The following is a 25,689-nucleotide window of genomic DNA, read 5'->3' as shown; positions in this document are numbered from 1 at the left end:
AGTAGTGTCGTTTGTGCCGCGGACGAGAGCCGTCAAAACAGCAGGTGGCCAAGGAAATGTGGGGGAATCTCTGTGTCAACTGCCAAGCCGGCAAGAGGGATGAGCGGAAGTCGAGGGAGATGCAGTCCGGTCTTTGTTGGGCAGCTGGAATTGCTATCTGATGAAGGCGGCTAGATCCTGAGATAAGCCAGGGTGGCGACTGTCACAAGACTGGAACGAACGGAACGCACAAAGGAAGGTCGCGGCTCCGGGGCCAAACCTTGGGAATTGACAGAGTTCTGGAAATGTGGAGGAAGGCCGAGTCAGACAGGGCGCGCCAAGTGGGGGCTGCGAGGCGAGGGCGAAAATTGACGTGGAGGTTATCTGATGAAAACCTCGTTTAGGAAAAGGGGGACTATGGTGCTCGGCGAGAGCCGCAGCATTGAGCATGGTCAGTTCGAGCTGAGTGTTTGTGGCCATGACACGCGGCGCAATCAATCTGACAAGAGGTGTGAAGGGCAAAGGACCGCGGGCGTGTACCTGCGTCGAACACGACAATACGGCGCCGAGTCGCTACATTGCCAGAGGTGATGATTGCGTGATTGATGATTGCTTTGTGACCGTCAGCCGTCAGCCCACAGCTGCGGGCTTAACAATCGCCCACAGACGCTTTGGAGAGGCAGAAGTGGTGCATTGCAGGAAAAAAAGCTCCCGACCTCACCCCGCCGGAAGACAAAACGCGAGCGCCCACAGCCGTCGAGAGTGCCGCCAGTCAAGAAGTCATCGACACGGGCGTGTAGCAGGGGGGGCTTGCCGAGAGCAGATCCGAAGACCGGCAGAGTGTTTGGTGGCCAAGCCTCGGGCTCCAGCTGCTACCGTAATCCATCACCGCCACTCAACACTGCGCTCCCGTCCATCCCATTTCCATCCTTTCCACTCCCACCCACCCTCGTCGACGACCTCTTCTCCTTCCAGCCTCTACTTCTAGACCGCCCACCCCACCACCTCCTCTCCCGCACTCCCATCCACCGTGTTGTCCTCCGCGTCTCGTTTGCTGGCGCGCCGAGCTGTTCTGTTTGGTTCTTGCGCCGGCATTGCCCTCTCGAAGCCTCTGACGAAATTTGATCTGATAAGTGAGCCGCACCCCTCGACACCCACCACACCACCGCGTCGTGCGCCCCCGAGCCCGACGCGCATCCATCGCCCGAAACCTTTCCCAATCGTCACCATTACTGACATGGCCGTTGAACAGCCCTCGCGCCTCTTCGCACCCCGACCCGGTTCGCTCCAGCTACCGTCGCCATGCTGCACCAAAACCACTCCATCCCCACCACCGCTACTTCGCATCCCGACGACCCTGTGCCCCGCGAGCCGCAGACCGCCAAAGTCGTCACCCTCGCGCCTTCCAAGTCGTCCAACAACTCGCTGCGCTCCTCGCACGAATCATTGGCCTGGTCTGAAAACTCTAGCGACTCCGAAGCACCCTCGACTCCCAACACAGAGCCCACGTCAGACGCCCAGGTCGATGAGGTTGTTGACAAGCTGAACAGCCTGAATGCTGCTTCCTTGGAAACCACCCCCGTCGCGAAGAAAGACCCTTCCGCTCGTCGTGCTTCCACGACCCTCATCTCTGAAGACGCCGATGGCATCCGAAAGCTGCTCGGTGACGGCGAGACGGGCACCAAGCTCATCGAAAAGTACTGCTGCGGTGGTGGTTGCTGTCTCGTGCAGTCGGCCATTCCCGAAGCCACATCGACCGACTTTACGCCCCTCACTGTTCCCGACAACGATGCATTCCGAAGCCTGAACCTCAAGATTGGCACCTTGAGCCTCAACACCGAGTTGGACCAAGTCCAACCTCTGCCTCCCGTGACCGCCACCTTTGAGACTGCCGACGAGCCCGCGTCGAAGCACACCTCCCGCGTCGACAAGGCCCCGCCTACCTTTGTCCAACCTCACCCGCCCTACCACGTACACTCGGCCCCCGTCCATCACGCGCGAGAGCTCACAAAGCCGGGTGCTGAGAAGCGGACTTACCATTTTGACATTGATGTCACCGACTACCCCGAAGAGGGTGGCACTGACTTCAAGGTTGGTGGAGCGATTGGCATCTGCCCGCCTAACGCAGATGAGCTAGTCAATGACGTCTTTGACCACTTGGGTGTTCCGAAATTTTTGCGGGACAAGCCAGTCGTCCTCAAGACAACGGCCATTCGCTGGCCCACCATTTGGGGCGATGAGGTTGAAAGGTCGCTGACAACGACTCGCCGCGAGCTCCTCACCTGGTGTGTTGATCTGCAAAGCACCCCTCCAACGAAGCAGTTCCTTCGCTTGTTGGCCGAATACGCAGAGAACCCGACCGAAAAGAAGATTCTGCTTTACCTGACCTCTGCACAGGGCCAGGCGGCATTCTGCGAGTAAGTCCCACCACTGAAACATCACAATCAGCTGCTGACCTCTTTTAGCCTCCGTACCGGTGGCCACATCACTGTTCCCCAGTTCCTTAATGCATTCCCGTCGACGAGGCCACCTCTTGACCGCCTGCTTTCCGTTCTTCCTCAGTTGATGCCTCGCTTCTACTCGTTGTCCAACGACCCTCACATTTCGTCTGAGCGCCCTGGTCTTCCCGGTGGTCGCCGCCTCATCGAAATGGCCGTCACCATCCACGAGGATCAAGACTGGCACAGCTCCGAGTCCAAGCGCACAGGTGTTGGATCCGGTTACCTCGAGCGTCTTGCGCACAAGTTCATCGAGGCCGAGACCTCTGGAGTTGTGGACCCAGCCAAGACTCTTGATATTTCCGTGCCCATGTTCCGCGGCTTGATGGCGAACCCTCTCTCGCGCCAATTCGGTGGCGATGGCCCAATGATGCTCGTCGGTGCTGGCGTTGGCATGGCGCCCTTCCGTGGCTTCATCCTCAACAGGCTCAAGAACGCCAACTGCGCCAACAAGATTTGGCTTGTCCAAGGCGTTCGTGACAGCATGCTCGATGAAATCTACCGCGGCGAATTGGGTGCCCACGAGGCCGATATCAAGCGGGTCGTGCAGTCGCGGCGCGCCGGCGAGGCCAGATATGTCCAGGATGAGGTGCGGATGCAGGCGGACGTCGTATGGTTCGTCATCAACGCCCTGGATGGTCGTATCTTTGTCTGCGGTAGCAGCAAGGGTATGGGCGAAGGAGTCTATCGCGCTCTCGTCGATGTGGCCATGGAGAAGGGCAACCTCAACCAGGCAGAGGCTGAAGACTTTTGGGAGAGGAAGAGGGAGGATGGCCAGTACATTGCTGTAAGTGGAAGCCGTCCCGAATACTTTTGCACATTCTAACAAAATAACAGGAGACTTGGTAAACTTGCCAGTCCAGTACCTCGTGGCCGCCGACCCAAGATGGACCGTACCGTTTCTCGGCCCTCACCGTTTACGTGCGCTAGACTCTGCACGTTGTACAAAGTATCCATTATCTCATTTTCCTGATCGTCCACATATCGGCGCATATGCGGTCTAGAGTTTGCATGGTCGTACGGGACTCGTCCTGAGCATTTTCAGGTTGTCGATCGATTCATTTCCTTTTTTGCGTCTCTCTTTGGCTGGTGGTAGTAGTTCTGCGCATGGCACTGCACCGTTGCGAGGGAGCGAGGCACGCTTCTCAAAAAGAGGGATACAGCGGCGTTTTAGGGGGTTGAAGCGATGGATGGATCGCTCGCATGGCGTTTTTTTCTTTCTTTTCCTTTTGGGTCCTGTCTTGATACACTTGGACTAAGATCTTTTTGCGTTTGTCGAAAGAGAAATAAAGGTGATGAGTCTGTCAACTCTGTTCGTTCGTTGCGTATGCTGTGTGCTCTGTCGATGCCACTCGGTCATCATGGCGGAGCACTCCCTCTTCTTAAAAACTCTCACCGTGTCGTCCGTGGCTGCCACCCAGCCCCGCCACGTGCCAATACATGACTCTTTCTGCTGCCTGCTGGCTGTCTCGGTCTTTACACACCCCAGTCTGGCCCCGAGGCCGTGGAGTCGCTGTGGTTGGTGAGCTTTAAGACCGAGAGCGTGGGCTGCGATCGCAAGAGGCTTATGTCCGAGGCCGAGCTGCTGGCTGACGGCCTGGCACCGCCGCCGCTGACTGGAGCACTGAGGCGCTCAAGGGCTGCCTGCTGGTTAAGGTTACACAAAGGAACCTAAGGGTCTGCGTTATTGATGTTCCGCCCCGTGGTCCACGGCCAACGTCTTGCTTCGACGTACTTTTGTTTCTAGACTTGACTGTTGGAAATACCGTGCATTCTGCGATTTGGATAGGCAATGATGATGAGAGCTCAGACGAGATGACAGCTTCCATTTATGGAGCTCAGCCTCTTATTCTTCAGCAGCTGGATGCATCCATCCTTCACCTATTCGAAGGCCTTGTCACTGAGCGGTTAACCGATTGACAGAGGTGAGTTTGTCGATCGTCTGATCTACCTTGTACATGATTTCCATGGCATCCGTGGAGATTGACATGAGTGCAGACAGCAGCTGCCTGCCTCCATCGCAACCTCGCCTATGTACACAACTCTAGCATCTATCCATCGCAGCAAACGCGACAACTCACCACACGGCTCCCAACACGCTCCGGCCCAACTCGCAACCAGCTGCTTTGCATCATGGCCAGCCAACCTCTCCACCAAACGCCAAAGCACCGACCGAGGTGCAACGTAGCAGCCCCCACTCTTTCCACCGTGCCAACCAACTCAGTCATGTATCGATAAAGCAGCGCAGCGCCCGGGCACGCACCCCTATGTTTAGCCGGCCGTGCACGCCATGCACACCGACAGACAGACAGACAGCGTTTTATCGACTCCTGGACCCCGTCCGTCGTCATCAATTCATCAAAAAAGCGCTTCCCCAGACACCACCTGATACAGGGTCTCCTGCTGTGCGCCTCGTCCTTCCCGTTTCAGCCTGCGTCGCCATTCATCGCCTCTGTCTGGTCTCCCCGCTGTCCAGCTTCCGTCGGCAGATCTTTCCTTTCCAGACCGACGCACACACCGACCAAGTTTGAAACGAGGGACCGGGACGACGACTTGACGACGACGACGCCAATCAATCATCATGTCGCTGAGCAGAAACTCGCGCGCCTCGTCCTTTAGGAACTCGGTGCCGTCGCTTGACGAGTCGCTCCGCTTCTCGCAGGAGATGAACCCCGAGTTCAAAAACGGACTCAGAGGGTACGTTTAGCTTTTTGTGTGCTGTGTTTTGGTTCGAGTCATTCGTCTGCCTCTCTCTCGCTCTTGATGCGTTGGTGTTTTCTTTGTTGATGGCGCCTGTATGCACGCTTTTGCTGACACACCGCCAGTTTCCTGGACTACGGCTTCACAAACAACCTGTACACCGACCTGACGCTGCGCTGTCAGGGGCGCGAGTTCCACGTCCACCGCGTAGTCATCTGCTTGCAGAGCGGGTACTTCGCCAGCGCGTGCAGACAGGCGCCGTCGTCTGCGGTAAGTATGCCTTTGTCCCTTTTCTCTTGCTCAAGCAGCGTGCCAACGAGTTTAGGATGCGAGCGTTTGTCCTGCCGTTATTGATCTCGGCGAGGAGGACAATCTTGACCATGTCACGGGTGTGTAGCTTTGGGTAAACGTGTGGTTGAGCGCTTTGCTGATGTTTAGGTCAGCTATGATACATTTCTTCTACACATACGATTACAGGATCGAAGACATCCCACACTTTGACCAGCTGCCGCCATACCAAGGTAATGTCATGCAAGGCCCCCGTCACAGCTCACGCTCCTAACACCGCAGCAGAGCTCGTCTTCCACGTCGAAATCTACGTGCTAGCCGAAAAGTACCGCGTCATGGAGCTCAAAAAGCTGGCATGGGCCAAATTCATCGCGCAAGCACGGCACCAAAACGCATGGCGCGGGTTCCCGCTCATCCTGTGGCGCATCCTCAAGCCGATCCCGGCGTCGGACCGGTGGCTGCGCAGCTCCATCTTCAGCATCTGCCGCGAGCACATCCAGGAGCTGATGGAGGACGACACGTTCAAGGACACGGCCGACCGCACGCCGGGCTTCTGGCGCGAGCTGATGGAGTACAGCGCGCCGTACGTCGGCAAGAAGTATCGCTGCACCAACTGCCGCGTCGAGTTTTTGTGCGAGATGCAGCCTGAGACCATCGGTGGGGAGATGCTCGGCCGTTGCATGAATTGCCGCGAGACCTTCCCGTTGAAGCATTGGGCCGAGAGTATTGTGAGGGATGAGGCTGAGGAGGAGGAGCGCGCTAATGATCATGTTACCATTGCGCGCATGAGCATTGGTTGACATTTGTTGGCGAGGCGCTGTAGGCGTGGTTGGCCCTGCGCCTGTCTGATGATGAACGAAATGTTGATGACTGTTTACTACTTTGCTTTTAAAATGTTACATTCATTTAGCATCTCTCTTTATCTCACATCTTCATTTGTTTTGATTGTGTTGGTCCAAGTCTCCGTCTTGCTTGCCATTTCCCGGCTGTTGAATCATCTAGGACTTCACATTTAGATGGTAGTTTTCTATCATTGTCTTTGATCAGTGTTAAAGTCAGAGAAACATTGTTTTAGTCATTTGCTGTCATGGAAGCAAGGGTCCCATTCGGGTCTAGTGTGGGCGCATCCATGCGCACTTACAGCGCACCCCCAGTTGGAAGCTCCATCTTTCCCAGACATCCTCTGAACTCTGCTGACACTCATACAAACGCAGCAATTCAAGCCAGCATAAAAGGGCAGCAGCTTCCATGGTGCCTTCTTAGTTACTTAGAAGCTTGCACTTCACTGTCAGCTGCCTCTACAGTGTCTTCAACAGCCAACTCGCAAACTCACGCGTATTAGTCTTGCATCTTTGCTTTTACAGCAATATCTTGGGGGACCTGTTGTCACAGCCAGCATGGAACGGCAAATTGGCCCTAGTTTGTGCCATTCCTAGCAGGACTGATCAATACTAACGTCCCCAAGATTTCTACCAAAGCCTCTAGGAAATCTTACAAGATGGATTTCAGTTACAATTATACAGTGACCTTACAATCCGTTGCAAAGACCATTCCTCTAGCGAAGTAAAAGAATTCTACGTCTATAAATTAGTCGTCTGTCTGCAGTTGGAGTTCTTCACCAATGCTTACAAGCCTGACTCCCCTTTTGTAGTTTGTCTAGCACCGCTCCGTCTCTAACAGAGTTGCTGACTTTGGCTAGGAAGCGAGGACTGGTGTTATTATACTTAATGACAATGCGTTTCTTATTTCACTTTTGCTAATGTTGTTCTACACGCGTTATGTGAAAACTGTTCTCCCTATAGAGCTCCAACATTTCTCTCCCTACGTCCCAAGCGAAGAAGCAGCAGTTGTTTGCTACGCCATGGTGTATTTGCTTGCGGACAAATATCAGGCAATGCATGTAAAAGTCCATTTGGCCGGAGCCGTCACCATGCGTTTAGAGGCGGCCAGCGTTAAACTGAAATCAAATCGACCTGGGGCTATCAGCATTGCAAGTTTTGTTCACGTCGCCAACACCGTTTTCACAACAATGCCTGACTCTGAACAGACCCTTCGCAACCTCATCTACTGCTACATGAAGAAGCACTTCAAGCTCTTAATGGACACGGCGCAGTTCCACGCGGAAATCAACGGCGTCGATGGCTTCTAGAGCAGCTACGCGCGCTACCTCAGCTTTTGCATCAAGAGAAAGCGCGCTTGCCCGGAATGTGAGCAGCCTGCCACCAACGGGTCCGACGACATAATGTTTAAGGAGGGCGTCTTGGGCATGTTGTGTCTGGTTGACAGCTGCAAGGAGTTCAGCTCGCTCGATGACTGGAACAAACCTGCTTAAGCAGCGGACATTGATGAGGTGCTTGGGTCGACTTGCTATGTCGTGTCTTGCAAGAGACAGCACCTTTCAAGCGATGATGGCGACTAGATTGCCGCGGACTCGATGCAGGCCGGCTTTGCTTGCGTCGTCATTTTCGTTGCGCTTTCCTGGGATAGGCGTAAAAGGCGATCGATTGCTTGGGTTGAGAGAGGAGAGAGGGCCTTCGAACCAGAGCTTGGGATTCCAGGACGATCAAAGACAGGAGTTTTGGCGCGTTGGAATCATATCTGGTCTGTAGTCGCCAGTCTGCTGAAGTCAGCGCAAAGAGCCGTGCAGTTTAAAATACCAGCGCAGTCGGCTGCTTGCCACGACGACTTCGCCATATCCAGCCGCATGGAGACTCGTCAATCGACCTTTTTGCGCCACAGCTTCAATTGATTGCATTGCACCGTGGGAACGAAGATGCTTTTGTCGGAGTCATACTCAAAGTAAGGTGACCAATTTAGTTTAGCGCGGACGCGCTACGCGTTGAACTACAAAACCAAATTTAGCAATCACGCAGTACTTCTAGATACTTCTTGCCTCCTGCCTGCGCGCCCTCGGTCGGACGGCTCTCTTGCTTACACAGACAGAGAATCAACTGTCAACGACTTCTTTTCATTCCTCATTCTACCTTGAACGCACCGCCTCCGCAAACGCCGAAGATCATGGAGTGGAGCGAGAAAAAAGGTTTCAACTACCCTCACGGACCAATGCTTTTCTAACGCGCTGTAGATCTTACAACTGGCCTCTGCAACTCCTCGAGAGAGTTATATTCATCAAGATTGTACAGTGATCTTACAATCCGCTGTAAAGATGAAGTTTCCGGCGAGTACAAAGAGTACCACGTACATAAGATGATTGTTTGCCTGCAATCAGAGTTCTTTGCCAACATGTGCAAGCCAGATTCTCCTTTCATGGTGGGTTGAGCTTGAGTGGGGTTCCAACGGGCTATCGCTAAAGTGTTTTACTAGGAAGCAAAGACAGGCATTGTCAATCTCGACGACAATCCGTACGTCATCCGATATTTTCTGGACTTAATGTACTGCGAGCGCTTGGAATACGTAGAATGCGAGGACAAGCTTTTCCCGGGTTTGCCTGAGCAAGAAGCCATGATACTCTGCGATGTCGAGCTGTACGCCATTGCGGACAAATACCAGGCCAAGAACGTCAAGACCCACGCGGCAAAAGACTTCCATCAAATCTTTGAAGACGTAGACCCGGTCATTGGCCATGAAGAAGATGGTATCTCCATAAGCTGCTTCATCGAAGTCATCAAAAGAGTCTTCGAAACCACTCCCGAATCAGACTCCGCAACATCGTCTTCAGTCAAACCAACGCAAACCTATCCACCCTCATGGCGTCTCCGCGATTCCAGTCAGAAATGAAACACGTCGATGGTTTCTGGAGCGGCTACGCGAACTGGCTCACTTTTCTCTTGCGTTGCCGTCGGACGTGTCCAGAGTGCGGAGAGACCACGCCGATCCAACACACTGGGAAATTTGTCGATGGCGAAATGCTCATGCATTGTCCCATGGACTTTTGTCAGAGAAGCTCCCCGGTCGACAGGTGGGTCTGTCCAGACGAAGAGGGCGCGAAGCCGGCCAATGGAACAGCTCAAATGCAAGACGGGAATCCTCGCAAGAGGCGGCGCGGTCCGAGTGATGCGGACGGGCACGACATATGAACATGTTCCAGTGGGCTGACCTCGCGTCGAACAAACTTCAGTTCATCGACCTTGGCGCGTATCCACCTGAACAAGTTTGCTTGTATTTCTTCAACTTCGTCTTGCTGCGGCTGTGTCGGCGCAAAGAGTGATGCTTCGACACAAAACAAAAGAGAGATGATAGGCAGTAGTTAATGGGAAGTATTCAATTTGTCTTCCAAGATACCTAGTGGCTGTGACCAAAGAGGATTCAAGTATTCATACGGAATGGCAATCCGAGATACTCAATCTTCATTGTGTGGACATCCAAAATTTTGTGTGGCACGACTTTGTCGACCCGGTCACCAGAGGTGGCTGGTGGTTGCACACGGCGGGGAGTGGTCGCAATTTCGGATTAGCGCCGACGCGCGCCTTGCAGTCATTCTTTTCAGCATCTTTTTATCGCCTCTTTTACTCCATTGTTTGCGCATCATCACCCGTCACAGCACCAATTCCAGGTGGCGCCCTATTGTCTTCAAACTCTCGCTTTCCTCCAAACCCTTGAGCAAGTCATACTTGACTGTCACCAGCGATGCCTCCACGATGGGTTGCACGGGACACGGACGAAAGGCCTGGTAACTCCATCACGTCCCAAATCATGCTGTGGAAACGCTTCTGTTTCAGTCGACCCAAAACTCTCACGTGGTCTGCACGAGTTCTCAAAAAGCCGCTTCAAAGAGGAGCGGTACAGTGATCTCACCATCCGGTGTAAATTTAAGCACACGGACGAAGATGCCAAAGAAGTCGAGCATGTCGAGTTCTATGTCCACAAAATGATTGTCTGTCTGCAATCCGACTTCTTTGCCAACGCCTGCAAGCCCGATTCGCCGTTTGTGGCAGGTAATCCCCGAATCCTTGAGGATCTCAGTGCTGAGAATCTGTTAGGAGGCGCATCAACCTTGATGGTCACGCCTTCATGGTTATGCTCATGCTCGAAACTCTGTACTCAAACAATATGGCCTGCGAGAAGTTCATGAAAGCCCACCATTCTGATCTTCCTGAGTACGAAGCAGAGCTACATTGCTTCGCCGAATTGTACGCACTGGGGGACAAATACCAAGCACCCGTCGTGCAGAAACACGCCGCAGAACGCTTCGAGAGCACTTTGACGGCGTGGTTTGAGCTGGACAAGAAAGACCCCAAAAGATACCCTCGCCGAAAAGTCGGTCTCCCAATCCTCGCCAAATACGTCTTCGAGACGACTCCTGATTCGGCCACGGCTCTTCGCAACCTGATATATTTTTTCACTAAGACTTACCTTCATGAGTTGTTGAAGTCGTCGCATTTTTGGTCGCATATGGACGTGATCGACGGCTTCTGGGATGGCTTCGCAAGGTTTTCGACGCACTTCGAGATCCAGAAACGTTGTTGTCCGCGCTGCAGAAGAGAAAATGATCAGGCGTGGGAGGGAGATTTTTGGAAAGGTGTGATGGTCGTGACGTGTCCGAAATTCACCAGTGAGAATGAATACTGTGTGGATGAGTGGAGCAAGTCGATGGCTGACGAGTCGGAGTCGGAGGACCCGGAATCTGAATCTGAATCGGAAGAGGAAGAGGAAGAGGAGGGGAATCATCGTAAAAGGCAACGCTGTTCTAGCTCTCAGGGCTAGGTCTTTGCTCATTCTTGAAATCTACTCGTCTGCCTTTCTGGGATGTTCCGGAATCTCCCAGCTGGAGTCTAGTAACACTGCGGCGGCGCTTTGGGAGCTGTTGTTTGACGCCACTTCTGTGCTCAGAGCATTCTTTCACTTCCACAGTTGCGCTACGACCTCAGACGGCGCATCCAACTCCGCCTCGGATGCAACCCGTCTCCTGGGATTCTCATGCCGCCCCTGTCGCCTCGCCTCCTGAACCCCGGTTCCACTCCATCCACGCAACGCCGCGTCGTCCATCGCCTGTAGTCACAGTACCCCAAGCCCGTGGGAAAAGCGCCACACGCGCTTTCGGATTTCCGTCGCCGTTTGCCGCATCATTTCCACCGTCAATATCACCGGCCGAAGCGGGATCCACCAGTCTCAACGGTCCATGTCCTTTCGCCTCGAAATGCAGGGTGAGGGCGGCAGTTTCAGCGTTGGACAGTTGCCCTTGCTCTCGCTCAGTCTCAAGCTCGATGTCCGCTGTCACGGGTAGCTCGTCGCGTGCGTCGAACAACGTGGCGCTCACGGAGTGCTTGGAAAGCTCACGTATCTTCCCACCTCCGGCGTTTGCTGGATCATTGTCGCCGGAGGAAGATTGCTGCTGCTGAATGTAACCAACGTACAACCTCATGCCACCCGGCGGAAGAAGTAGATCCAGGCCGTGCATGTGCGTCCCGTCGACCAGATGCGCGGCATTCCACACCCAGCGTGGCGTCCACCAGTCGCGCGAGCCCCAGGAGTGGTCGCGTTGGCCGGGGACATTGGAGATTTGTGTGGTAGCTGGCGAACTTGATGTAGAGGAGGCGAGTATTGAGACGTCCCCTGATACGCTGCAGGGGATCTCGTAGCGCGTCGTCAATCGGTATTGATACGGCACGCCCTCCGTATGCCATGTCAGATTCAGCCGAATATGTACCGGCTCTCCTGCTTCCTGCTCTTGCTCCTTTCCCCGGCTCCCTTCTTCGCGCAGCAGCACGGCAGGGTCTTCATACGCTCGCGCCGTGCCGCTCAACGAGATTGAGAACTGTCGAAGTGGCTCCACCACCGTATGGCGAGCTTCAAACGCCGGCGTCTTGATGGCAAGATCCTCTCCAGTTGGAACCGGAGCCTCAAAGTTGACAAGAGCTATTGTCGGCCTACCTGGCCCACACAGCATGGCGGTATACCACGTCTTGCCCCTGTTGGCGTCCACGCCGATGCGAATGTAACCACCCAAACCCTGCGCCTCGTCGATGAAGTCAAAATACCAGCTCTCCTGCCAGTATTCTTCTTGTCGCGTCTCATGGCGCTGTTCGTCCTGCGGTTCTGGAGCCAGCGGCACAGGAACAGCTTGTGGTTGAGGCAGTGTGTCGAGCGCTCCTAGATCGAGGACGTGTTCGCAGTGGCGCGACAGTATCCCGAGGAACAGCGCATCGCCGCGCTCCGTTCGCCCAACGAGCATTGGCGACACGATGGACATGACGATGCCGTAGAAGGCCTGGCGGCGGACGCCTTTGCGGCACTGCTCCAGCGATAATACTGCCTCTGGACCCAGCGCGTCAAAGTACGTCTGCAACAGCTCTTCGCCATGTTGGCGGCGCATGTCCACTGTCAGCGCGGTGCCGAGGAAGTACGCGACATCCGCCATGGCCGGGCCCCAGGAGACAGTCTGCCAATCGACCACAGTCAGGGGTAGGCCGTTCGTCTCGCCGTCGCCCCTATCCGGTTCCCCAACACCCCCCTTCTCGGCCGCAAAAAGCATATTATCCAACCGATAATCGCCATGCACAAGCCCCTGCACCACGCTCTCTCCCCTCTCTTCCGCATCAACCACATCAAACACCTCGACCAGCCGCTCGCACACCTCTCTCTCCCTCGACCCCACGCGCTCGCCAAACCGCTCCACAAACCCGCCGTACAGCGCCTGCAACTGTGTCTGCTCGATCTGGCGCGCGCGTCTAAACCAGCTCTTGCCCGCCCACTCGGCCTTGCGCCGCTCGTCCTGTCCGACCCGGTGCAGCCGCCCCAGCCCCGCCATGGCCGCGCGCGCCTGCGCGAGAGTCGCGCCCGCGATGTCGTCCCCGACGACCGCATCCGCTCCTGCGTCGCCTAGTAGCAGGCAGAACGAGCCGTCGTCGGCGTGGAATGATGAGTGGTAGCAGTGCGCCAGGGGCGACGCGTCGCTTATGGCGATTGCGGGCGCGAGTTCGTTGTAGAAGAGGACTTCGCGCTCGTACAGCGACAGTAAGGTGCTGGCGCGGCGCGATGTTGCGGATGCGGATGCCACTTTGAGAATCGCAGTCGTCGGTGGTTGGTGGTTGTTTTGCTGTTGGTGCGGCGGCTCAGGGGCGTCGGTGAGGGTGAAGAAAACGCGGTAGCAGTCGCTGACTTGGCCGGTGCCGATGCGCGTGTACGTGAAGGATTCTATTGTGCTGTTTCCAGTTTTGGCGCGCAGCCATTCGACTGCCAGGTCTGTTGGTGTGCGGACAATGATGTCGTCGATGCCATTGGTGGATGCGACCATATTCGCGGTTCGACAATATTTCTCCTTTTTTTTCTTGTCCTCTTTTCCTTCTTTTATCTCACACTGAAAAAAAGCTCATAAGTCATGGATTGCGTTTATATAGGGCGCGGCCTGCTTTGTTTAGTAATGGTGCATCTGCTTTGTTGCGGGGGATTCACATGGTTCCGCTCTCCCGCTTCCAACGGCATAAATGAACGAACCTGACGTCCCGTAAGGTGCGAGCTGTCTTTTGGTTCCTTGTTGAGATCCAGAATCCATAAGTCCCCCTCTTTCTCATCCATATCACGATTTCACACGTTCGGCGAAAAGAGGGCTGGCTGGTGGATAGTCAACAATACAGCCAATTTGCAAAATGCACGTCATGCCCGGAAGGATGCGACACGGCAGAACTGGAAACTCTCACACCCACTGTAGAGCCGGAGATAGGGAATCTCTGTAACCTTCGCGCGCCACGGTAGCAAGCCTCACGTCCAAGGCCAACATGCACACCGACGTGTCAATCACACAAGACAGCAATACACTGAAAAAGACGAAGACGACCAACACCTCGGCACAATCCAGCATCCACCACGCCCTCAAAGCCTATCCTTAAACTCGCTGAACAAGTCGGGCAGGAAGCAATTCAAGTCTGCACAAAAATGAGTTAGCCCCGACGATCACGGCGGCAGACCGGGACGAGAAACTTACGCTGCATCTCAATGTTGCAATGCACAAGCAGGTCGTGCGCTATTTGCGCCGAGGTGATTTTGAGGAAGAAGCGCGACCGCAGCTCGCGGGATCCGTCGTCCAGGCGGCGGACTTGGTGGACTAGGTACTGGCCGGAGCCCTGATCAGTCGAGTTGGTGTGGCCTGCCGTCGGTCAGTCCGTCGACGCGGGACGTTAGCGCGGACACTTCCTCGTCAAACGCATCCGCCTCAACCCCATCACGGCCGCGACTCTCAAAATAACATACTGAAAGAAAACCAGACCAGACCTACCAAAGATAATCTGCGCCACAACAACCGTCTCGACGCCGCGCTCCTCAAATCGCTCCCTGTCAAACCCCAGCTCCTTGGGATCGACAAAGGCAATGGTGATTTTGTTGGCGTCCTGCCCGATGTACTCGTCAATCTGCGAGAATGTGCCAATGTAGCGCTGCGCGTACGACGACGTGTTGGCCCACTCCAGTTGCTCCGGGAAGTGCCACGCGTATTGGTGCGCTACGGGGTTCAACAGCTTGTACCGCGCCGAGTCGACCTGGTGCCAGCCGAACCACCAGTCGAACATTTCGCCCGAGACTGCGCGGGCGGTGTGTCAGTGTTGTTGTTGTTTTTGGGGAAGCTGGAGGACGGGGAAGAGCAGGAAGAAGGAGAAGTGCGTGATGCGGTGGTGCTTTAGGACGAACTCACTCGACGGGATATCGGTGCGCACAGCTATCATCAGTGACCCGTCACCTCCTACCGTCCACCCGTTTTCCATCTGCAGATACCCGGGCTGCATGAGCAGGCGACCGGCTTCTTGTGGCGAGAAAGCTGGTGGCGCCAATCAGCCAACGCCAAACCACACGCAAAACAAAGACATATCAGCTCATCTGGTCAAGCTTACCAAGCGGCTTCGCCCACGGACTGGAACTCAGTCCCTTCTGAACCTCGCTGCTTATGGGCTGCACATTCGGATCCCAATACTTGGCGTACGGCCGCGCGAAGTCTGCTGCGCGGTAGCCCAGGTAGTACTTGGTGTCGTCTTCTTCGTTGGGGACTAGGTTTTGGACACGGTGCTTTGGTAGAGGGGTGGCGCGTATGAGGAATTGGTGACAGCGGTGGGAGGCTGTGTCTCGAGTTGACGGGGAGAAAGGTAGCGATGTCGGTTGGGAGACGCTCGGCAGAGCGCTGTGATGAGAAGAAAGGAAATGGCGTTTGTGAAATGCATATTGTTGGAGAGAGAATCGACTGAATCGGATTGACCATCGATAGAGAAAAAATGCTAGAGACAACATACCCGCAAACCGCTTCTCTATAAACCCACCTGCTCACTCATCCGTTCATATGTTCCGAGCAACGCATCTCTCAGTTCCTCGGAAACTCACCTACCTCAAAGCGGCACGTCCTGTTCTGTCCAAACCGCGCCACCAGCCAGCCGCAAGCGAGCAAATTCTTTGCAAGAACTCCGCCATTTTTCGCAAAAGACTAGCAACATCGACGAACCCACAGCGTGCAAATTGGGATGTTCAAAGAAGAAGCAGTGCCACAATTACTGGATCTGGAGTAGTGCCCGTTGGCTCGGAGGTCCGCAGGTTGCAGCCTGACGCTCGAACCGGCAATGCTTGCGAGGCGTGGTTCGAGATATGGGTTTGGGGACTGCTGTGTAAGCTGCGGTGGGGGCGCTTTTGACTTGTGATGTGGGACTCGGCTCCGCACTCGGTGCTTGAAGTAGCGGACGGGACATCTGCTCTGCGCCGTGTGAGCTGGGGGCTCTGCTGTTTTGATGGCGTGAGGCCGAGGTGTTGCGCTCCCGTTCCTCTGCCGTCAAGGCCATCACGTGGAGATGACGTCGAGTCGGCTTGGTTCAGTTGGTGACCACCAGTTCAGCGCCTTCTGATGGGATGGTTTGTCTGTCGCTGTCTTGACGGGCTGCCGCAGCTTTTCTTTCTGACAAACATTGCGGGCTTGCTTTGACGTGCTCCAGTTTGGTCTCCGTTTCCTGCCCATACAGATTGTCTTTTGGACGGCGGCGCGACACTGAGCATGGCCGGAACCGTGGTGGTGTATTGTTTATGGGGAGAGGCACGCAAAGACGCGTAGAAACATGGAAGTGCCCGACCGTCCGGGTGTCACCGGACCTCAGCCAGTCACCAGTGACGTCGCGCGCCGGAACTGGAAGTCGCGACGTGTGCTCTAGGTCTCCTCCAAGCAGAGGCTGCAAAACATTACGCCTTGGCCGGCAGCTATAAAAGCCCCCCATCGCCGCGAATCTCAGCCATCTCCACGACACCCCACCTCGCAAAGGCTGTCTGCACCTTGAAGTCTTGCTTGCGGGCGGCGAAGTCAAAATCTCTCCCCGCGGGCTCAAGGAAGCTTTGCCGGGGTTCAGCTTTCGAGTCCGCCTAACGTGAATCAGTTTACAACAACATGGCGCGTAAGTACTGCCTCTCACCTCTATTTGCAAAGCTAATTTAACTCTCATTGTTCAGTCTCGCGCTCGCATTTCAAACGATTCCACGAGTCTGGCTTCCAGCTCAAAGATCACTCGGATCTTACTATCCACTGCCAGGACCACACGTTCTACGTTCACAAAGTCGTACTTGCGGGGTGCTCGGATTTCTTCACAAATGCTTGCAGGCCAGAGTCGGGCTTCAAGGTAGCGTCGACTCCAGCCAAAAACAATTATGTGTGTTAACTCGCCTCCCAGGAGGCTCGAACTGGCGTCGTGAACATGGAGGACGACGACCCGAAGCTCGTCAGGCTTCTGCTTTCGTATTGCTACTTGGATGACGACTCCTTCGGCCGCGCGTGCTCACAATGGAGCCACGAACTCAAGAATACACTGGAAGAAAAATTCGTGCCACTCTGGAGCAGCTTTTGCCTGTACGCGATTGCGGACAAGTATCAAGTCCGCGGTCTGATGGACAAAAAGAAGGACTTCATCAAAGGAATGAAGGACTATCATTCGAAGCCCTGTGCGAGCGACGAAAGCTACTTCGACAACCTTTCGCCGTCGTTTTTCGCGAAATTGGCGAGGGAAATCTTCCAGACGACTGCGCGGCAGAGTATTCGACTGATTACTCTAAGATATGCGGCGAAGCACATCACCCACCTCAATAAATCTCGAGAGTTCAAAGACATGGTCAACGATATTGACGACTTCCGCGACGAACTTCTCGAGCAGATCGCAACATTCACGAGCCAGCATCGCCAATGCAGCAAGTGCCGTATCATGTCGCTGATCTCGCCGAATGATGGTCTCAACAGTCGCCCTTTTGCCTGGTGCTGTCCGCGATGCGCGACCCGTAATTCTCTGGATGACTCGAACAACCCCACTGTTTGCCCGACCAGATCAGAGGCGTCACCAGCTGAAGATCCAAGGGCATCGAAGCGAAAAAGGATTCCCGAGGCTTGATGCGCAAATTCCAAAACCAACTACAACAGAAATTGAGGTGGACTTTCCGGGCGCACAGAAAGTGACGGAGGAGGTTCCCTTTTTCTTGTTTGTTAGAGTTGCTTCGAGTGAGGGGCCCATGGAGTCTTTTGCTTTCGTTTGTAAAGGGAGAACTGGTCTTGCTTTAGAAGCTGGCGCTCAAAATATACCGGGGTAGCCATGAAGGAGAGCTTCGTGTGGGCCCTATTGATTTGATTCCCAACACTGCTCTTGTTCCATTCCCAAGATTGAATAAGCTCAACTTGTCTCTATGTTTCAACAACTCACATCAGACCTTAATCCGTGAGTTACAGGAGCTGATAGCCGTGTCGTTTTTCGTCCCCAACTAGTCTTCAGTTCGGGTCCGTATGAACCCGGTCTCAACATATTTGCGTGAGATGTGCGTACGCAGTGTCGCTGCGAAAGGTGTCATGTTCCGAATAAATTTTCTTGGCGACTCTCCGACTATTTAACCTCTGGTAACCCACAAAGAAATGAAGGCTTCGCGTTCATCTTCCTCTTCCTCTTTCACTTTCGACCCAACTCCCTCCCTTCCCTCTTTCGCTGTGCATCTACTTTTCCCCCCTTCCTTCCCATTCCACTGTTCGTCGGTCCTCTTAGCCTTCTCTGAAAGAGCACAGGTCCGCCACGAGAGCGGAAACAAGGCGACTCATACCGAGAGACGCGGCGGACGCGAGACATCGCCTTCCTTTGGTGACGCCTGCGCACGTGGGCGCTAGACTTGCTGTGGACTAGTGCTTGGCGGTCAAACGACTACTGCCAAAAGGCGACTCTTTCCTCCTCATTACCTCTCGACGTCTTCATCCCTCTCTCTCTCCTCGCCTCCTTCCGCTTCGCTCTTCAACACTCAACCCTTAAACCCCAACTGTCAACCTTCACTCTTCAACGCTCCGCCTCCAACCTCCGACCTCCGACCTTCAACCTTCACTCTTCCCGCTACAACCTTCAACCTCTCCGACGATCAACGTTCAACGTTCAACGATGCAGCAAGAAGAGCTCAAGAGGTTCCTCGACAGTGGCTTCACCCTGCAGGAATCCACGGATGTCATCGTGTCAGCGCAGAGGACCGAATTCCGTGCTCACAAGAGCATCATCAGTGCGCATTCCAAAGTTTTTGCGCGAGTTTGCTCACAGGTAACATCAATCCCTTTTGCAGCCTTGGATTTATTCTCACACGAAATTAGGAACTAAATCCAGGTGCTGTGCTGCAACTCAACCTCGTTCACGCGAATCCAGCTTCCATAAAGGCGTTGCTTGCCTTTTGTTATCAGCCGGAGGCCGATTTCAAGCCCCAGGAGTATCTCCGGAGCTTAATCAATGAAACATTCGGCCGCTCCCTGGAAGACGAGGAAGCCATCATAGCTCACACGGTGATGTACTTCTTAGCCAAAAAATTGAAGATGGCCAGGTTGGTGCGACACTCGCTGGATGAGATATTTAGCGAGTTTTGGTCATACTTTGGCGATCCTCCAGACGATCCTGTGGGCAGAGAATCTTGGGCAGGAAACCAGGGGCCCCGTGACCGCCTCAAACCGACGTTCTTTGTGGCATGGACAGACATGCTTTACGATGAAAAGGATTCGTTTCCTCAGGCCCTCTTCAAAATTCTCTTCGCATACGCCTCAAAAGGCCCGGCCCACTTGATCAAAGACCCAGACTACAAGTGGCTTCTGGGCGAGATTGAGGGTCTACGCGACAGCATCATCAAGTTTGGCGCCAACAACAAAGACCAGCTCCGGACCTGCAAGGAGTGCAAAGTGGGCTCGTCCATTTCATTCCAGGATCAGGATTACACGCTTTACCTGCGGGATGAGTGCTGGCGATGTCCCAAATGCCGCGCTGTGAACAAGTTGGAGGAGCCGTCCAGAGAGGACACAAGCGGCAAGAGGAAAGTCCTCGGACAACCTGTTGAAGAGCCTCCGCGTCAAGCACAAAGACGCCAAAGAGCCAGTTCAACTGCTTCATTCTACCCGTCCGAAACGGAGGATGTGTCAGTTGGAGAGGGACTAAACTTTCAATTGAGAAATCACAGGGGAGCCAGCTCGGCCTAGTCTGCACACCTCGACTGAATCTGCTCGACTGCCACAGGAGAGACACGCAGCAGTCCGCCGTCACTTCTCTGCAGAAGATTCGGAACACTGGCACGCCAAGTGGTTCCGCGATCGAAGATACGTCCAAGGCCGAGTCCCTACCTTTCCATTCAGACGTCGTGCCAGGCCAGGGCAATGGAGTACAAAAACGAGGAGGATGATCTGGGACTGCCGACAGTCAATCAAGAAAATTTCCTATTGCTCAGCATAATCGGCGTTGACGGGTCATTAAGCTTTCGGTGCATTTGGGAGTTTTTGAGGTTTCGAGTCTGGCATCAATGGCGATTCTCGGTCGGAATCCAGGCGCAAACAGTGCTTCGATGAACAGCGTCATAGGATAGGAAATCTTAGATCTTAGTCCACGCCATTTCTGGCGCTGAACCGCTCCTTCTCCACGTCCACAAACGGGCTCAAGGTCCCTCCCTTCAGACCGAATGAGCCTACGACATTCTGGATTCAAGCCACCAGTGCCGTCAACAGTGACGGACGCACAGAATCGACCACGGCAGCCAAAGCACACCTCTTGCAAGACCCAGACCCAACATCTTTGACGCGCACCCATGACTCAAGCACGCGCGCCACACGCCGCCCACATGGCGCGCCGCAGCCCCAGCGACTCGGCACACGAGTCGCAGGCGTTTGGGATGGCGAGAGGCGCGCGCGTAGACCCGTTTCTGGCCGTCAAGTGCGGCTGTCGCGGTTGCGGTTGCGGTTGCCGCTTGCGCGCTACCGGAAACCTCTGTTCGCCGGCAATCTTTTTGCTGGTTGGCTGATTGTCGTCAGAGGATGGCGTGTGAGGGTCACGCTGCGCCGTGTGATTTCGGCAACTTGGTGCTGTTGTTTGTCGTGCTTGCTGCTCTGCTCTGTCCTGCCGCGCTTGAGGATGAGCGCTTAGCGAGAACTACGCAGTTCTTCCTGCGGGATGGATGGCCTTTGGGGAGCGGCGGATGTATGAACAGAGACGCCGCATCAAAAAGCTACGCAATAGTAAAAGAGAAGCGATCTCTGAGTCTGAAGAGACAGGGGGAGCAAAGGACGATCCCCTCGCGTAGAGAGAAGAGAAGACGAGAAGATCGGCCACAAGGAAGCACTCGATGGCTTCCCAAAAGGGAACACATCGAATTCTCTCGTTTGGGTTTCCCGGCATGTGTCGTCTTCACAATTGATCAGTGCGCACGACGCGCCCCCGACGCCCTCACGACGCGCGCAGAATCTCCTCAAAGCTCGCGAGACCACCAACACCAACGACATTGACAAAGGCGTCGTAAAACGTTCTGCGCTTTTCCACAGAACGTCCAGCAGCAGCGACACACAGCAAAAGAAGCCAGAAGTGAGCCGACCAAACGCCCAAGAAGGCAAACGAGAAGAGAGAGGAAGAAAAAAGGGGAGCGAATGGGCCAACGGGGGGCTCGGCCCGCCACGCGCAAGGCCCGGAGCGCCGCCGCTCACGGACCACGAGCGAGTGGAGACGCTGGTTCGGCAAGGGTTCCCCGGTGGGTCTGCCGCGACTCGTGGGCACGCACGCACGCACGCGCGCGAGGCCTGGAAGGGATCGATGTTCTCGAAGCGCGTTGGGGGGCCGCTGGTGCGGCGTTTGGTGAACAAGGAAAAGAAGATGGAAGAGCCGAGAGACGGAGAGAGGGCAAGAGACGGAGAGGGAGCGAGAGAGGAAGAGTAGCAACGCATGCGTGCGTCACTCAACAAACATCGATTTTTTTTCTTTGCTTGAAAGGACTTTGGGGGTCCGCCAACTCCGCGCTTTCAGACCGGTGGTATCACATCACATCCCCTTCCCAGCACAACAACAACACCAACGACAACCACCTTACGACGACTTCTTCTCCAGGCCCGTCTTGACCGCCAACTCCAGGCCCTCAACGACCTCCTCCGGCACGCTCAAAAAGGGCGAGTGGCTGCCCTTGGAGTGGAACGTGGTGGCGCCGGCGCCGAGCAGCGAGACGAATTGGTCCTGGACGGGCAGCGGCAGCGCGGCGTCGGCGTCGCAGTACAGGAAGAAGGTCGGCATGTCGTGCCACGGCTCGTACGTGACGGGCGACGAGAAGACGGCGGCGCTCGTGTGCTTGAGCTTGGAAATGGCGGCCGCCTGCTGCGCGGGCTCGACGTCGTGGTAGAAGATTTGCTCGGGCGTGTCCGGGGTGCAGTAGTCGCCCTGCGCGTTGTGTTGGTGGTTAGCTTGGTGCTCCCTCTGCCGCCCCCTTCACCCCCTGGTTTTGTTTTTCGGGCACACTTACGTTGAACTTCATCCACGGCAGGAACTGGCCGCCCAGCATGTCCTTGATGCTCTTGCCCTTGGGCGTCACAAACGCCGACAGATAGACAAACATGATGACGCCGCCCTTCTTGCCGGCGCGCTTCCTCTGCTCGTATCCCAGGCCCTCGACGGCATTGGCGCCGACCAGACCACCGTACGAGTGGACGACGAGGACAATGTCCTGGCCCTGGTCGGCCAGCGTCTCCAGCTTGGCGCGGACCGCCGCAGCGTCGTCCGGCAGCGACTTGTTGGGCGGCTCGCCGCCGACGGACGGGTACGCGACGGCGTCGGTGGTCCAGCCGCGGGCGTGGAGCTGGTCGCGGACAATGTCGAAGCAGTCGGGCGTGTGCCACGCGCCGGGGGCTAAGACGATGACGGGCTTGGACATGTTGGTGATGCGAGGAAGGCAGTAGCTGTGCTAGGAACCTAGGATGCCGGAGAAAGTTGTCGAAGAGGTGAGTTTGACGAGGGAAGAATGGTCCTGGTAATAGAGCCTGGCGCCCCTCTTCTGCTCGGCCTCCACAATAGCTTTAAGAGCTTCCGGGTCCCTGAACATCGCTGGACCCTTACTAACGCGTGGCCTGGGTGAAGCGCGGAGGACGCTGCGAGTCAGACCTTCATGCGGCGGCTGCACTGCGGCTCCATTTTACCATATTGGGGCATCGTGGAGACTTGGCAGGGTGAACCAGATGGGGGCTGGTGTCCACCGCCGGAGAGGCCCAAAACGCTTCGAAACGGCGGGGAACAAGTTGCATCAGCGTGCTCGCTTACCCGTCGCAGACGAGCATACGCGAGCAAAAGGCCTGCCATGTCCCAAGATCCCTCTTCCTGGGCCCGAGGCGCAAGAACCTTGTTGCTTAAGCTTCCTCTTTCTTCGCGAGACAGCCGGGGCGCTGCAGCAGTTCGGGATCTCGGGGTGAAATGCCGTCCATGGGACGCGGCCCGTTTGCGCTTCGCGCTCCAAGCGGCTATCCTTCGGCCCGGGAAGGACAAGCAGCGTCGACAATCTTGTCCCAACGTGTTTTCGTGCTGCCCATCACCCAGCTCCACGCCGTATTAATCACGGAGCGCTCGATGCGATCCGAGCCAGTAAGAAATGGACGGATACATCCAGCTGACTGGCCATCGTCAGTCCCCTGCGGCCCAATGGGCAAAGGGCGAGATGGCCTTGCGTGTTGTTGCGACTCGTGGGCGACGGGAGCGACTCGCGGACCGCGGCCAGGACTGGCCAGGCGATTGGTCGAGCAGGAGGAGCAAACAAAGGGGTGGACTTTTTCGCCTCGCTCTTTCAAACAGCGACCACGTTTTTTAGAAAGAGATCTGCCCGCCACGCTCCGGCAGGTGGCCGGCCTCTGGCGCGACTAATGTAATCACAGCTCTGGAGATTTCGCAGCAGCCATCCAGCCGGAGGGGAGAGCGATGAACGCGTCCGCATGCCCAATTGCTGAAGTGCAAGCCCTTTTGTGCTGCGGTCTGAGCGCCTCGCCCGCGCAAAATTGGAGCCCCATGCCCTTCTCTTGACTCTGTTCCTGACTCTTGCCAGTCGGTTGACGCTGTCTACTAAGTAGGGCGAGGCCCCCGGCTTCGAATCGAGTCGAGTCGAGTCGCCCGTCGTCGTCGCCGAGACAGACATCCCGACCGCGCAGCCACTTCCATCACCGACGACCGTTGTCATCAGAAGATTATATCGTACAACTCGCACATGCCGCCTATGCGTTGAATGCTTTGAACAAGTCGTCCCAGTCGACCTCCTCCACACCCCGGCTTTTGTCGATCTCTGCAGCTCCATGGTTCCGTACGCCTCCTTGGCCCGCCATGCCACCTCGATGAGTAGCAACGCGTCGATTCTCCTGCCGCGGGACGACCTGTATGAAGACAAGGGCCCCAGTCTTACAGCCATCACGAGCGCGCTGCTTGTCCTCGCGACCGTCTTTGTCGTGCTGCGGTTTGCGGCACGGTGGACTAGAGGAGCGAATTTCGGGGCCGACGACTGGATGACGGTTGTTGCTTTGGTATTGTCAAGTCCTTTGTGTGTTGGGAGTAGGGCTGACTTGGAATAGCTGTTCTGCTACGGCGCAGGCGGTCTCAATTATGGCAGTACGTTTGGACGCAAAGTGCTCCGAGTGACGCCGCAGTACGCTAACCAGGAAAAACCAACAGTGATTGCCCACGGCTTGGGACAGCACGCCAAGATCCTCGATCCGGCAGACATAGTCATGGTCCTCAAGGTACCCGTTTCCGGTTTCTGGTTGAGCGGCGCGGCCATCTGATTCTTCGTAGCTCCTCATGGCCTTCGAGTGCATCTACTGCACAGGCGTCGGCCTCGTCAAATTGTCCGTCGTCACAATGTACTCGCGCATCTTCCCCCTGCCCGGGTTCCGGATAGGCGCGTACATCCTGGGTTTCATGACCGTCGGATGGGTCATCGCTATCAACTGCGTCAGCATTTTCCAGTGTACTCCCATCAAGGGCGCGTGGGATACGTCCATCAAGGCGTCTTGCATCGACCTCAAGGCCTCGTTCATCGGTAACGCCATTCCCAACATCATCACCGATGTGGCGATTCTGGCCATGCCCGTTGGCCAAGTTTTTAAGCTGCAGGTGACGCTGGCGCAAAAGATTTCTCTTTGCCTCATGTTCCTGCTCGGTAGCTTGTGAGCACACTCCTCGGCCGACGAAAGCAGATGGCTAACAAATGTAGCGTCTTGTTTGCCAGCATCTACCGCTTCACGACCATCATGCAGTTCCAAACAAGCGACACGACGTGTAAGTCGAGAGAAATGCATTGCGGTACCGCCTGCTGACAATCTCAAGGGACGCTTGCAACGGCATGCACGTGGTGCGTCGTCGAGGTAGCATGCGGCATCATCAGCGCATGTCTCCCGACGTTGCGGCCACTCATGCGCGCGATATCGACTCAATTCGGCAGCAGCGCGGCTCGTTCCAAAAACACGCCCAGCCAGAGCCGCAGCCGCAGTTTCGGCGCCGAGCTGGTGACCATTGGCGGCACAGGCGCAACGAGGAGCAAGACGGGCGAGCGCCATTTCCAGCGCCTGGACGACATCTTCACCACGCACGGCGAGGACTACGGGACGTCGACGACGGTCGTGGAACGATCGATGAGCCATACGGCTAATCAGGGAGGGGATTCCGAGCACGGCGACGAGGTGCCGTTGAAGAGGATTGAGGTTACCGTGGTGAATGACGTCCAGTGGTCCGAGAGGTCGGGAACGTCGGCAGGGTCCGACAGGAACGAAGCTTATAGAGCTCGACATTATTGATACCACGGTCAGACGAGAGGCTGTCATGTCAGTATACGACTGTTAATAATAAAATCCATAATCCAGAAAATGTTGTCCTGAAGCCCGAAGCCCGTGCAGGTGATCCATTAAAGTGTTGGCATTCCAGTGGTGCGGAAGTGTAGATGCTGTTTATTTATCTACAATTGAATAGCAAATGGGTATCCGCTGAGAACATGCAATGCGGCAAGGCAGATCGACACATCCTGTTAAGTCAATACGAAAGGGACACAG

General features: G+C 55.5%; 12 protein-coding genes across 12 annotated transcripts; 9 read left to right on the top strand and 3 right to left on the bottom strand.

Moving 5' to 3' along the window:
• The first annotated feature begins 1,065 nt into the window (after window positions 1-1,065).
• J3D65DRAFT_356595 (uncharacterized protein) lies at window positions 1,066-3,495 on the top strand. The gene is made up of 4 exons (XM_066795600.1): window positions 1,066-1,112; window positions 1,232-2,396; window positions 2,445-3,264; window positions 3,315-3,495. Exons 2-4 carry the CDS (start codon window positions 1,282-1,284, stop codon window positions 3,324-3,326), a joined length of 1,947 nt encoding a protein of 648 aa, XP_066655029.1. The 5' UTR covers window positions 1,066-1,112; window positions 1,232-1,281; the 3' UTR covers window positions 3,327-3,495.
• A 1,563-nt stretch (window positions 3,496-5,058) lies between these two features.
• J3D65DRAFT_667594 (uncharacterized protein) lies at window positions 5,059-6,265 on the top strand (the record flags this gene model as incomplete). Its single annotated transcript, XM_066803040.1, has 5 exons — window positions 5,059-5,174; window positions 5,303-5,447; window positions 5,503-5,566; window positions 5,621-5,698; window positions 5,751-6,265. The coding sequence occupies 5 exons, from the start codon at window positions 5,059-5,061 to the stop codon at window positions 6,263-6,265; spliced, it is 918 nt and encodes a 305-aa protein (XP_066655028.1).
• A 959-nt stretch (window positions 6,266-7,224) lies between these two features.
• Window positions 7,225-7,614, top strand: J3D65DRAFT_602930 (uncharacterized protein; the record flags this gene model as incomplete). The annotated part of the gene is made up of 1 exon (XM_066798168.1): window positions 7,225-7,614. One exon carries the CDS (start codon window positions 7,225-7,227, stop codon window positions 7,612-7,614), a length of 390 nt encoding a protein of 129 aa, XP_066655027.1.
• A 752-nt stretch (window positions 7,615-8,366) lies between these two features.
• Window positions 8,367-9,269, top strand: J3D65DRAFT_356361 (uncharacterized protein). Its single transcript, XM_066795599.1, has 3 exons — window positions 8,367-8,505; window positions 8,551-8,735; window positions 8,790-9,269. The coding sequence occupies exons 1-3, from the start codon at window positions 8,484-8,486 to the stop codon at window positions 9,201-9,203; spliced, it is 621 nt and encodes a 206-aa protein (XP_066655026.1). The 5' UTR covers window positions 8,367-8,483; the 3' UTR covers window positions 9,204-9,269.
• A 783-nt stretch (window positions 9,270-10,052) lies between these two features.
• Window positions 10,053-11,129, top strand: J3D65DRAFT_667591 (uncharacterized protein; the record flags this gene model as incomplete). The annotated part of the gene is made up of 3 exons (XM_066803039.1): window positions 10,053-10,095; window positions 10,145-10,349; window positions 10,406-11,129. The coding sequence occupies 3 exons, from the start codon at window positions 10,053-10,055 to the stop codon at window positions 11,127-11,129; spliced, it is 972 nt and encodes a 323-aa protein (XP_066655025.1).
• A 106-nt stretch (window positions 11,130-11,235) lies between these two features.
• J3D65DRAFT_356346 (aminoglycoside phosphotransferase) lies at window positions 11,236-13,859 on the bottom strand. Its single transcript, XM_066795598.1, has one exon. It carries the CDS (start codon window positions 13,657-13,659, stop codon window positions 11,341-11,343), a length of 2,319 nt encoding a protein of 772 aa, XP_066655024.1. The 5' UTR covers window positions 13,660-13,859; the 3' UTR covers window positions 11,236-11,340.
• Window positions 13,860-13,970: 111 nt separating this feature from the next.
• Window positions 13,971-15,812, bottom strand: J3D65DRAFT_658364 (uncharacterized protein; the record flags this gene model as incomplete). The annotated part of the gene is made up of 7 exons (XM_066802541.1): window positions 13,971-14,287; window positions 14,347-14,508; window positions 14,638-14,937; window positions 15,049-15,171; window positions 15,245-15,588; window positions 15,638-15,664; window positions 15,730-15,812. The coding sequence occupies 7 exons, from the start codon at window positions 15,810-15,812 to the stop codon at window positions 14,235-14,237; spliced, it is 1,092 nt and encodes a 363-aa protein (XP_066655023.1). The 3' UTR covers window positions 13,971-14,234.
• An 822-nt stretch (window positions 15,813-16,634) lies between these two features.
• J3D65DRAFT_356333 (uncharacterized protein) lies at window positions 16,635-18,018 on the top strand. Its single transcript, XM_066795597.1, has 3 exons — window positions 16,635-16,774; window positions 16,830-16,996; window positions 17,048-18,018. Exons 1-3 carry the CDS (start codon window positions 16,768-16,770, stop codon window positions 17,753-17,755), a joined length of 882 nt encoding a protein of 293 aa, XP_066655022.1. The 5' UTR covers window positions 16,635-16,767; the 3' UTR covers window positions 17,756-18,018.
• A 1,026-nt stretch (window positions 18,019-19,044) lies between these two features.
• Window positions 19,045-20,228, top strand: J3D65DRAFT_623635 (uncharacterized protein). The gene has a single exon (XM_066800174.1). The coding sequence runs from the start codon at window positions 19,168-19,170 to the stop codon at window positions 19,843-19,845; it is 678 nt and encodes a 225-aa protein (XP_066655021.1). The 5' UTR covers window positions 19,045-19,167; the 3' UTR covers window positions 19,846-20,228.
• A 330-nt stretch (window positions 20,229-20,558) lies between these two features.
• On the top strand, window positions 20,559-21,423 carry J3D65DRAFT_356290 (uncharacterized protein). Its single transcript, XM_066795595.1, has one exon. The coding sequence runs from the start codon at window positions 20,671-20,673 to the stop codon at window positions 21,136-21,138; it is 468 nt and encodes a 155-aa protein (XP_066655020.1). The 5' UTR covers window positions 20,559-20,670; the 3' UTR covers window positions 21,139-21,423.
• J3D65DRAFT_356289 (Alpha/beta hydrolase fold-1) lies at window positions 21,424-22,659 on the bottom strand. Its single transcript, XM_066795594.1, has 2 exons — window positions 22,137-22,659; window positions 21,424-22,054 (listed from the first exon to the last, which is right to left on the bottom strand). The coding sequence occupies exons 1-2, from the start codon at window positions 22,542-22,544 to the stop codon at window positions 21,710-21,712; spliced, it is 753 nt and encodes a 250-aa protein (XP_066655019.1). The 5' UTR covers window positions 22,545-22,659; the 3' UTR covers window positions 21,424-21,709.
• A 1,323-nt stretch (window positions 22,660-23,982) lies between these two features.
• J3D65DRAFT_667585 (uncharacterized protein) lies at window positions 23,983-25,483 on the top strand (the record flags this gene model as incomplete). The annotated part of the gene is made up of 7 exons (XM_066803038.1): window positions 23,983-24,168; window positions 24,217-24,253; window positions 24,317-24,384; window positions 24,437-24,810; window positions 24,858-24,922; window positions 24,971-25,397; window positions 25,450-25,483. 7 exons carry the CDS (start codon window positions 23,983-23,985, stop codon window positions 25,481-25,483), a joined length of 1,191 nt encoding a protein of 396 aa, XP_066655018.1.
• Window positions 25,484-25,689: the final 206 nt, after the last annotated feature.

This window comes from Phyllosticta citribraziliensis (assembly GCF_038025025.1).
Source record: "Phyllosticta citribraziliensis strain CPC 17464 chromosome Unknown J3D65scaffold_6, whole genome shotgun sequence".
Lineage (NCBI taxonomy): Eukaryota > Fungi > Ascomycota > Dothideomycetes > Botryosphaeriales > Phyllostictaceae > Phyllosticta > Phyllosticta citribraziliensis.
Note: the sequence above shows the minus strand (reverse complement) of the source record. Positions and strands in the feature narration are given on the sequence as shown.